A 10,094-nucleotide genomic window follows, 5' to 3' on the forward strand; every position below is an offset into this window, starting at 1 on the left:
TAAATTTCTGGCGATCATTATCCTGTGAACATTATCCAGAACAAAGAAAATTTGCCCAGAATTATATATGTTGTTTTGGAACAACATACAGATGTGAACAAGCATTTTCAGCCATGAAATTGATTAAAAACAAAATGAGGTCGTGATTGATTCAAATTTGAAGAATTCTCTGCTGCTCTCAGTAACTAATTTAACTCCAAACATTAAAAGCTTGGCAAAATCAAAACTGTCTCAAAAATCTCATTAAGGTAAGTAATCTTTATCTTGTTTTTATATTAAATCAATATATCATGTAAAAATGCTAAATATGTCTATATTAACATACTTTTACAAGAATTGAATGGGGGCACAAGAGTTGTATAGCACATCTGAACTTATGTATGCAAAAATCGATGCATGGAATGTAAAAGGTTGGCCACCCTGATCTAGATGAACTAATATTCTCAACTTGGCCAGCTACAGTTTGCTTACAAAGCAAATCGCTCAGGTGAGGATGCAGTTAACCTGAGGCTTCATTAAATTCTTCAGCATTTGAACTCCCCCAACATCTATGTGATGATCTAGTTTGTGGACTTTAGCTCTGCCTTCAACGCTATTATTCTGAAGTTGCTCCACAGCAAGCTAGGCCAGATGGCTGTAAATACCAGTATCTGTCAGTGGATTACAGCTTCCTGACAGGAAGGAAGCAGTGTGTAAGGCTGGGCTTCTAATTATCCAATCCAATATCTAAAAGCACAGACTCTCAACAGGACTGTGTTCCTTCACACCTCCTGTCCTCTATACAAATGACTGTACCTCCACAGACAGATCCATTAAAACCCCAAAGTTCATGGATGATACAACTGTAGCTCGACAGTGGAAATTATCGTGTCTGGTGGAATTGTATGGCCAAGGATCTCACTGACTGACTTAGATAAATACTTCATTGAACCCAAAGGAGTTAGTGTCACATTTGCATTACAAGTGGACACGTATACAAATATTAGAAGTAAGAAAGAATAAATAATGTTACCTCAAACAGTCTAACGGGGGGGGGGGGTGCAGCATCACTTCCCCATGTAGATCCTAATGTCCGAGGGTAAGAATGACCTCATATTGCACTCTGGAGCAGTGCAGTTGACTTAGTCTATTACAAAAAGTGCTGCTCTGTTCAGCCAAGTGGGCATGCAGTGGGTGAGAAACATTGTCCAGAAATGCTAGGATTTTCCATAGTGTCCTTTGTTTATCACGGCTTCCAGTGTGTCCAGTTTGACTCCTAAGACAGAGCCAGCCTTTCTAATCAGTTTATTGAGCCTGTTGGCATCATCTGTGTTGATGTCATTGCCCCAGCACACCACTGTATAGAAGATTAATCTGGCAACAGCAGACTGGTTGAACATGTGAAGGAGAGGCCTGCATACTCCTAAGTGTCCTCAGGAAATAGAAATGATTTTTGGCCCTTCTTGTACACAGCCTCTGTGTTGGTGACCCACTTAAGAATGTCACTCAGATGCACCTCCAAGTTCTTGTAGGTCCTCACCACATCCACATCCTCACCATCAATGGTAATAGGGAACAGTGCAGGCTTAGTCTTCCTAAAGTCCATCACCATCTCTTTGGTCTTATTGATGTTGAGGTGCAGATGATTCAGCTTGCACCATTTGACAAAGTTCTCCACCAGGGGCTCTGTATTCATCCTCCCTTTATACACCCAACTATTGCTGAGTCATCAGAAAATTTCTGCAGATGACATGACTCTGTGTTGTATCTAAAGTCTGAGGTATACAGGGTAGACAGGAAGGAGCCAATGCAGTCCCCTATGAGGCCCCCGTGCTGCTTATAGCCATGTCTGACACACTGTTTTTATCAGATGCAATATTAGACCTCCTACTAGGAAATGAGTTAGGACAGGTGATGGGAGTGTGTGTAGGGGAACACTTTGGTTCCAGTGATCATAACGTCATTAGTTTCAACTTGGTCATGGATAAAGATAGATCTGGTCCTCGGGTTGAGGTTCTAAACTGGAAAAAGGCCAAATTTGAAGAAATGAGAAAGGATCTAAAAAGCGTGGATTGGAACAGGTTGTTCTCTGGCAAGGATGTCATTGGTAAGTGGGAAGCCTTCAAAGGAGAAATTTTGGGAGTGCAGAGTTTGTACGTTCCTGTCAGGATTAAAGGCAAAGTGAATAAGAATAAGGAACCTTGGTTCTCTAGAGATAATGGAACTGTGATAAAGAAGAGAGAGATGTATGACATGTATAGGAAACGGAGCAAATAAGGTACTTCAGGAGTATAAAAAGTGCAAAAAAAACTTAAGAAAGAAATCAGGAGGGCAGATATATATTTAAAATGTCAGTATCTACGGGTGAGGTGCCAGAGTATTGGAGGATAGCTCATGTTGTTCCATTGTTTAAAAAAGGCTCAAAAAGTAATCCGGGAAATTACAGGCTGGTAAGTTTGACGTTGGTAGTAGGTAAATTATTGGAAGGAGTACTAAGAGATAGGATCTACAAGTATTTAGATAGACAGGGATTTATTAGGGAGAGTCAACACAGCTTTGTGCGTGGTAGACCATGTTTAACAAATCTATTAGTTTTTTGAGGAGGTTACCGGGAAAGTGGATGAAGGGAAGGCAGTTGATGTCTACGTGGACTTCATTAAGGCCTTTGACAGGGTCCTGCATGGGAGGTTAGTTAGGAAGATTCAGTCACTAGGTATACATGGTGAGGTAGTAAATTGGATTAGACATTGGCTCAATGGGAGAACTCAGAGAGTGGTAGTGGAGGACTGCTTCTCTGAGTGGAGGCCTGTGACTAGTGGTTTGCCACAGGGACCAGTGCTGGGTCCGTTGTTATTTGGCATCCAGATCAATGATCTGGATGATAATGTGGTAAATTGGATCAGCAAATTTGCTGATAATACAAAGATTGGAGGTGTAGTGGACAGTGAAGGTTTTCAAAGCTTGCAGAGGGATCTGGACCAGCTGGAAAAAAGGGCTGAAAAATGGCAGATGGAGTTTAATACAGACAAGTGTGAGGTATTGCACTTTGGAAGGAAAATCCAAGGTAGAACATACAAGGTAAATGGTAGGGCACTGAGAAGTGCAGTAGAACAGAGGGATCTGGGAATACAGATACAAAATTCCCTAAAAGTGGTGTCACAGTTAGGAAGGGTAGTAAAAAAAACTTTTGGTACATTGGCCATTATAAATCAAAGTATTGAGTATAAGAGTTGGACTGTTATGGTGAGGTTGTTAAAGGCATTAGTGAGGCTGAATTTGGAGCATTGTGTGCAGTTTTGGTCACTGAATTACAGAAAGGATATTAATAAGGTTGAAAGAGTGCAGAAAAGGTTTATAAGGATATTGCTGGGACTGAGTTACAGAGAAAGGTTGAATAGGTTAGGACTTTATTACCTGGAGCATAGAAGAATGAGGGGAGATTTGATAGAGGTATATAAAATTATGATGGGTATAGATAGAGTGAATGCAAGCAGGCTTTTTCCACTGAGGCTAGGGGAGAAAAAAACCAGAGGACGTGGGTTAAGGGTGAAGTTTAAATGGGTTAAGTTTACATGGGTTAAGGGTGAAGGGGGAAAAGTTTAAAGGGAACTTTAGGGGGGGCTTCTTCACAGAGAGTGGTGGGAGTGTGGAATGAGCTGTCAGATGAAGTTGTAAATGAGGGCTCACTTTTAACATTTAAGAAAAACTTGGACAGATACATGGATGAGAGGGGTACAGAGGGATATGATCCAGGTGCAGGTCAGTGGGACAAGGCAGAAAAATGGTTCGGCACAGCCAAGAAGGGACAAAAGGCCTGTTTCTGTGCTGTAATGTTCTATGGTTCTGAAACCGCACTAACTGTGGTTAGGGAGTCTATTATCCAGGATACAATGGAAGTGCTAACCTGGTTTGAATTACATTTTGCAATGTTAGAGCTGTTGCTCCCAGACTGAGAGGGTGGAGACAACTGACTGCATCTACCTGCCAAAACCCAGTAGAGGAACCGTGGACAACATTCAGAGAAGACCCAGGGAAACTGAACTGAGATACAGCCCAGGATACAACTGGAGATATAAGCTCTCCAGTTCAATTACTCAGATAGATTGGTCAGGAAGAACCACTGGCCACGTTTCCATCAGACAATAATTTCCGCTGTCAAAGTGGGTAAAGCTCTGACTTTGGAATGACATTCAATTTTTCTCATCAGGAAAGTCACAGGCATCAGGGTCTAACGTGACTTCAGGAAAGCACAATCATAGCTTTTACCAAAGTCAGCATCAGAATGTCTCGTGGATAACTACAGCCACTATATATTCCTATTTTCCCTATCTTTTACCCTACAACTCCCAGATTCTAACAGGAAAAACGTGTGTTTCATACTGATTACCTATCAACGATATCAAACTAACTTTGACATTAACTCAAGGACACACCACAAATGTTTTATCAACAACAAGCAATTTAATGAGCAGCTTAAGCAATTTAATGAGTGGAGAGGTTTTGTGTGGAAATTCCATGCTTGGGGCTGGGGCAAGTGTAAGCATGAACAACAGCAATGAAGAGAATAAATTCAGGGGAAGGAATAGATTGCAATCAGAAATATGCAGAAACCTCAGACGGGTATAGACTAGAGGATGTTAAAGAGTTGAAATCACTTAGTATAGAACTGATAGGGACATATCACAGTGTAACTGAGGTACAGTCCCAGTGTGGACGAGTCTGTTGCTGCATAACTTCAGGGTGTGGTATAGTCACTGTGTAACACCAGAGTGCAGGACCATCGCCGTTTAACACCGGTGTGCAGGACTGTCGTTGTGTAACAGTGGAGTGCGATACTGGTGGGTTTGGGTCTATTACTGTATAACACTGGGGTGCAGTGTTGGTAGGTACAGGTCTGACACTATAGAACACCTTGGCACTGTAAAAGCAGGGATGGATCTGTCACTGTCCATTCAATGGCCGCTCTGTCAGGTATACCTAATTGTTAATGCAAATACCTAATCAGCCAATCATGTGATAACAAAATGCATAAAAGCAAGCAGACATGATCAAGAGGTTCAGCTGTTTTTGAGACTGGGGAAGAAATATGATCTAATTGACCATGGAATGATTTTTGGTGCCAGATGGGGAGGTTTGATCATCATAGAAACTGATCTCCTGGGACTTTCAGCACAACAGTCTCTCGAGTTTACAGAGAATAGTGTGAGAAAAAATCCCAGTGAGTGGCAGTGCTGTGGGTGAAACACCTTAACGAGAGGTCAGAGGAGACTGGCCAAATTGGTTCAAGCTGACAAGAGGACAACAGTAACTCAAATAACCATGCGTTACAACAGCAGTGTGCAGAAGAGCATCTCTGAAAGCACAACACGTCAAACTTTAAAGCAACAGCAGAAGACCACGAATGTACATATCGTGGCCACTTTATTAGGTACAGGCTGGTTAAGGCCTCTGTCGGTCTGAGTTGGCCATGGATTTTGTGCCCCAGCTGTCCAGATACACAAACGTGAGCAGTACAATATGGAGAGCAAGCTGTTGCCCATGTAACAAGATCCCCCTGTCTACACAACCGATGAACCCAAAGGAATGGCAGAACTGATACGGTTTGGTACCGGCAGTATCGCAGGAGTTGCCAGTCAGCATTGAATTCAATGTAGGACTGCCTTAAGGACTCCAGCTCCAGATTTTTCTCTCGGAGTTTACTCTGGAAGCCTTTCCCAAAGCAGAAGAGGTTTGAGAACAGAATTTTCCTTTGCTAGATGACCTGCCAACCATGGCTGACGAGCTCCATCTGCCCGAAGTGACTGGTTTTAAGGTGTCAGCAATCTGCCTTTGCTGGCTCTCCTGTCAGTAGAAACAGTTCCACCAGGTTTAGTAGCTAAGCCACATGTGAAGGTCAGGAGATGGACTGATAGTCAGAGACTATATGACAGCACACCACTGGGAGGATTTCATAGGTAGTGAGAGCTTATCCCCATTACTACCCTGGCTATAACAACCTTAAGGAACCTAGGGTCCCTAGGTACAGGAGGTAACAAGTAAAATGGCCACTGAGCATATAACACTGTTCAGACAGCAAGGGCTAGATGCTCCTCCTCCAGTCTCCTACATCTCATCTCACATAGCTCTATCAGGTCAGCCTGGCCTCTGCTCCAAGGAAAACAAGCCAGGCTTATCCAGTCTGAAATTGAAACTGATGTTGTCCAGTCCACTCAATGCCCCAGTGAACCGGCCTGTACGCTCTTCCACTGCATGGTGGCGTAGAGGTAAGTGCAATTGATTTACAATGCCAATGATCACTGACTGGGGTTCAATTCCCACTACTGTCTGTAAGGAGTTTGTACATTCTCCCTGACCATGTGGGTATCCTCCCACATTCCAAAGTTGTCCAGGTTGGGGTTGGTAAGTTGTGGGCATTCTATGTTGGCGCCAGAAACACGGCAAGATTTTCAGGCTGCCTCCAGCGCAAGCTCAGACTGTGTAGGTTGTTGACACAAAATTACGCATTTCACTGTATGTTTAATGTACATTTGACAAACAAAGCTAATCTTATCCTTCCATGACGTGGCAACCAGACCTGCACACAATACTGCAGGTATGGCAAACCAAAGCTTGAGGCTCCGTGGCAGATCTTAACTAGCACATCCACACACGCCAGCACAGGGATTCGTAGACCTAAGCCCAAGAGCAAGGTGCCCTAGGGCCCCACCCATTTACTGTAGATGCCCTAGCCTTGCCTGCCCTTCCAAATGCATCACAAGTTCAAGTTCATTGTCATCTGACTGTACATATATACAACCAACTTTCTTCCAGATCACAGTACATTCGTATACAATACATCACAAACCACACATAAAACAAAATATTACCACAAATTAGTTAATAGGATATAATTCAAAATGCATGTGAAGTGCACAGCACAGGCAAACTGTAAAGAGCTCTGTCCCAACGATGGAGACCTTCGTGGTGATAGGATATTCATTAGTCTCACAGCCTGGGGGAAGAAGCTGTTACCCAGTCTGACAGTCCTAGTCCTGATGCTCCTGTACCTCCTTCCTGGTGGCAGTGGGTCAAAGAGATTGTGGGATGGGTGGTGGGGATCCTCATCAGTGGAGGGCCCTAACACACTGCACTTCAGAGGAATAATTTTACAATGCTTTGCCCATTTTCTGGCTGATAGCCGCAGAGAACCTCACTTGCCATTCACAACACCACAACCTCCCGCCTCACCTCACAGGAGAACTGTTCGAGGGTTTGACTGTCGGTTCCCTCAACACAAACCCCAGGGTTCCCAGCGACGGGGAGCCGATGGGATTTGGAGGGATGTGGTGGTGGTGTGGGATGGGATGGAAGGGAGGGGAGCACAGCACGGGGACCAGAACCCTCTCCTTGACCAGCAGCTGTGGAAGAACAACCTGTACAGGGAACCTGCTGAATCAACCCCAGCTGAGTACAGCAAAAACATCATGGCTAATAAAATACTTCATAATTCTGCACAGTTCTTCACAATTCATCAGAAACTCACACCGCCAGCCCGTGCTCAGCAAGATCCCACAAAGTGCAAGATGACATCAGCAAGGTGAGTTAGGTTGGATGAACAAGGTGACCAAGGACACAGAGGAGAGGGAACTTCTACATTCACTGAGAGCTGATGGAGCTCCCCCCTCACCACCCCCCCCCCCCAAAGCTTGGAGCTCCCTTCTCATTTCCCTCCCGCAGTGAGGAGCTCCCTCCTCATCCCCCCTCCCACGGCAAGGAGCTCCCTCCTCACTGCCCTCTCCCACAGCGAGGAACTGCCTCCTCATCCCCCCTCCCACGGCGAGGAGCTCCCCTCTCACTGCCCCTTCCCACTGTGAGCTCCCTCCTCACTGCCCTCTCCCACGATGAGGAGCTCCCTCCTCACCACCCCTCCATGGCGAGGAGCTCCCTCCTCACCGCCCCTTCCCACTGTGAGGAGCTCCCTCTCCACCCCCTTCCACAGCAAGGAGCTCCCTCCTCGCTGCCCCTTCCCACCGTGAGGAGCTCCCTCCTCACCACCCCTTCATGGCGAGGAGCTCCCTCCTCACCGCCCCTTCCCACTGTGAGCTCCCTCACTGCCCTCTCCCACTGTGAAGAGCTCCCTCCTCACCACCCCTCCATGGCGAGGAGCTCCCTCCTCACCGCCCCTTCCCACTGTGAGCTCCCTCACCGCCCTCTCCCACTGTGAAGAGCTCCCTCCTCACCACCCCTCCATGGCGAGGAGCTCCCTCCTCCGCCCCTCCACTATGAGGAGCTCCCCCTCACCACCCTTCCACGGGAAGGAGCTCCCTCCTCACTACCCCTTCCCACTGTGAGGAGCTCCCTCCTCACTGCCCCTTCCCACTGTGAGGAGCTCCCCCCTCTGCCCTCTCCCACGGCGAGGGGCTCCCTCCTACAGTGAGGAGCTCCCTCCTCAGCGCCCCTCTAAGAATGACAAGCTCCCTCCTCAGCGGGGTGTGGCGCTCCCTCAGTACCAGTCCTCCAGCAGCACAGCGCTCCCTCACACTCCCCTTTCCCGGAGGAATTGCCCTCAGGACCTCCGCCTGCGCCGGGCCCCGCCCCTTCATTACCATAATTTATGCGGACTCACCGGATCAACGGCAGCAGCGCGAGCACGGCGACCACCAGCGCCAGGGCGCCAAACACCGGCACCATGGTCCCGGCCCGCTGGCAGGGTCAGGGGTCGCAACCCCGCCTGCCGGACGTGACGCAGGCAGCGCGCGGCCGCCGGAAGCGTCTCCCTCGGAGCCGAGCCAGGGACAACAGGAGAGCTGCCAGACAGGTACACAGGGGCGTGGCTAGACGGGACACATGGGCGGGGACAGCCCAGACCCTGGCCAGCTGGCCGAGCAAAATGATGTGATTGGGTCAACTAGTGCTCGATTGAATGGTGCAGCAGACTCGATGGACCGAATAGTCTAACTCTGTGCCTAAATAGACAATAGGTGCAGAAGTAGACCTTTCGGCCCTTCGAACCTGCACCGCCATTTTGATTTCATGGCTGATCATCTACTATCAATACCCGGTTCCTGCCTTGTCCCCATATCCCTTCATTCCCCTATCCATAAGATACCTATCTAGCTCCTTCTTGAAAGCATCCAGAGAATTGGCCTCCACTACCTTCCGGGGCAGTGCATTCCAGACACCCACAACTCTCTGGGAGAAGTTTTTCCTTAACTCTGTCTTAAATGACATACCCCTTATTCTCAAACCACGCCCTCTGGAACTGGACTCTCCCAGCATCTGGAATATATTTCCTGCTTCTATCTTGTCCAATCCCTTAATAATCTTATATGTTTCAATCGGATCCCCTCTCAATCTCCATAATTCCAGCGTGTACAAGCCCAGTCTCTCTAACCTCTCTGCTTAAGACAGTCCAGACATCCCAGGAATTAACCTCGTGAATCTAAGCTGCACTTCCTCTACAGCCAGGATGTCCTTCCTTAACCCTGGAGACCAAAACTGTACACAATACTCCAGGTGTGGTCTCACCAGGGCTCTGTACAAATGCAAGAGCATTTCCTTGCTCTTGTACTCAATTCACTTTGTAATAAAGGCCAACATTGCATTAGCCTTCTTCACTGCCAGCTGCACTTGCTCATTCACCTTCAGTGACTGATGAACAAGGATTCCTAGATCTGTTTGTATTTCTCCCTTACCTAACTCTACACCATTCAGATAATCTGCCTTCCTGTTCTTACTCCCAAAGTGGATAACCTCACACTTATTCACATTAAACGTCATCTGCCAAGTATCTGCCCACTCACCCAGCCTATCCAAGTCACCCTGAATTCTCCTAACATCCTCATCACATGTCACCCTGCCACCCAGCTTAGTATCATCAGCAAATTTGCTGATGTTATTTTCAATGCCTTCATCCAAATCGTTGACGTAAATTGTAAACAGCTGTGGTCCCAATACCGAGCCCTGTGGCACCCCACTAGTCACCACCTGCCATTCCGAGAAACACCCATTCACCGCTACCCTTTGCTTTCTATCTGCCAAACAGTTTTCTATCCATATCAATGTCTTCCCCCCCTCCCCCCCGATGACCTGAGCTTTGATTTTACCCACCAATCTCCTATGTGGGACCATATCAA

The 10,094-nt window shown here is 46.8% G+C and overlaps 1 protein-coding gene across 4 annotated transcripts in view; it reads right to left on the reverse strand.

Moving 5' to 3' along the window:
- Nucleotides 1-8,708, reverse strand: part of LOC132396156 (bridge-like lipid transfer protein family member 2) — a 110,074-nt gene extending 101,366 nt beyond the window's left edge. For all 4 annotated transcript variants that reach the window (XR_009512882.1, XM_059973691.1, XM_059973690.1 and 1 more), the window contains exon 1: nt 8,585-8,708. Coding sequence is in view for 3 of the 4 variants with exons in the window: in XM_059973691.1 (XP_059829674.1) it covers nt 8,585-8,649 (65 nt within the window). In the remaining variant the exon portion in view is untranslated. The remainder of the gene's footprint in view (nt 1-8,584) is intronic.
- Between the last annotated feature and the right edge of the window lie 1,386 nt (nt 8,709-10,094).

Source organism: Hypanus sabinus, chromosome 6 (assembly GCF_030144855.1).
Source record: "Hypanus sabinus isolate sHypSab1 chromosome 6, sHypSab1.hap1, whole genome shotgun sequence".
Taxonomy (NCBI): domain Eukaryota; kingdom Metazoa; phylum Chordata; class Chondrichthyes; order Myliobatiformes; family Dasyatidae; genus Hypanus; species Hypanus sabinus.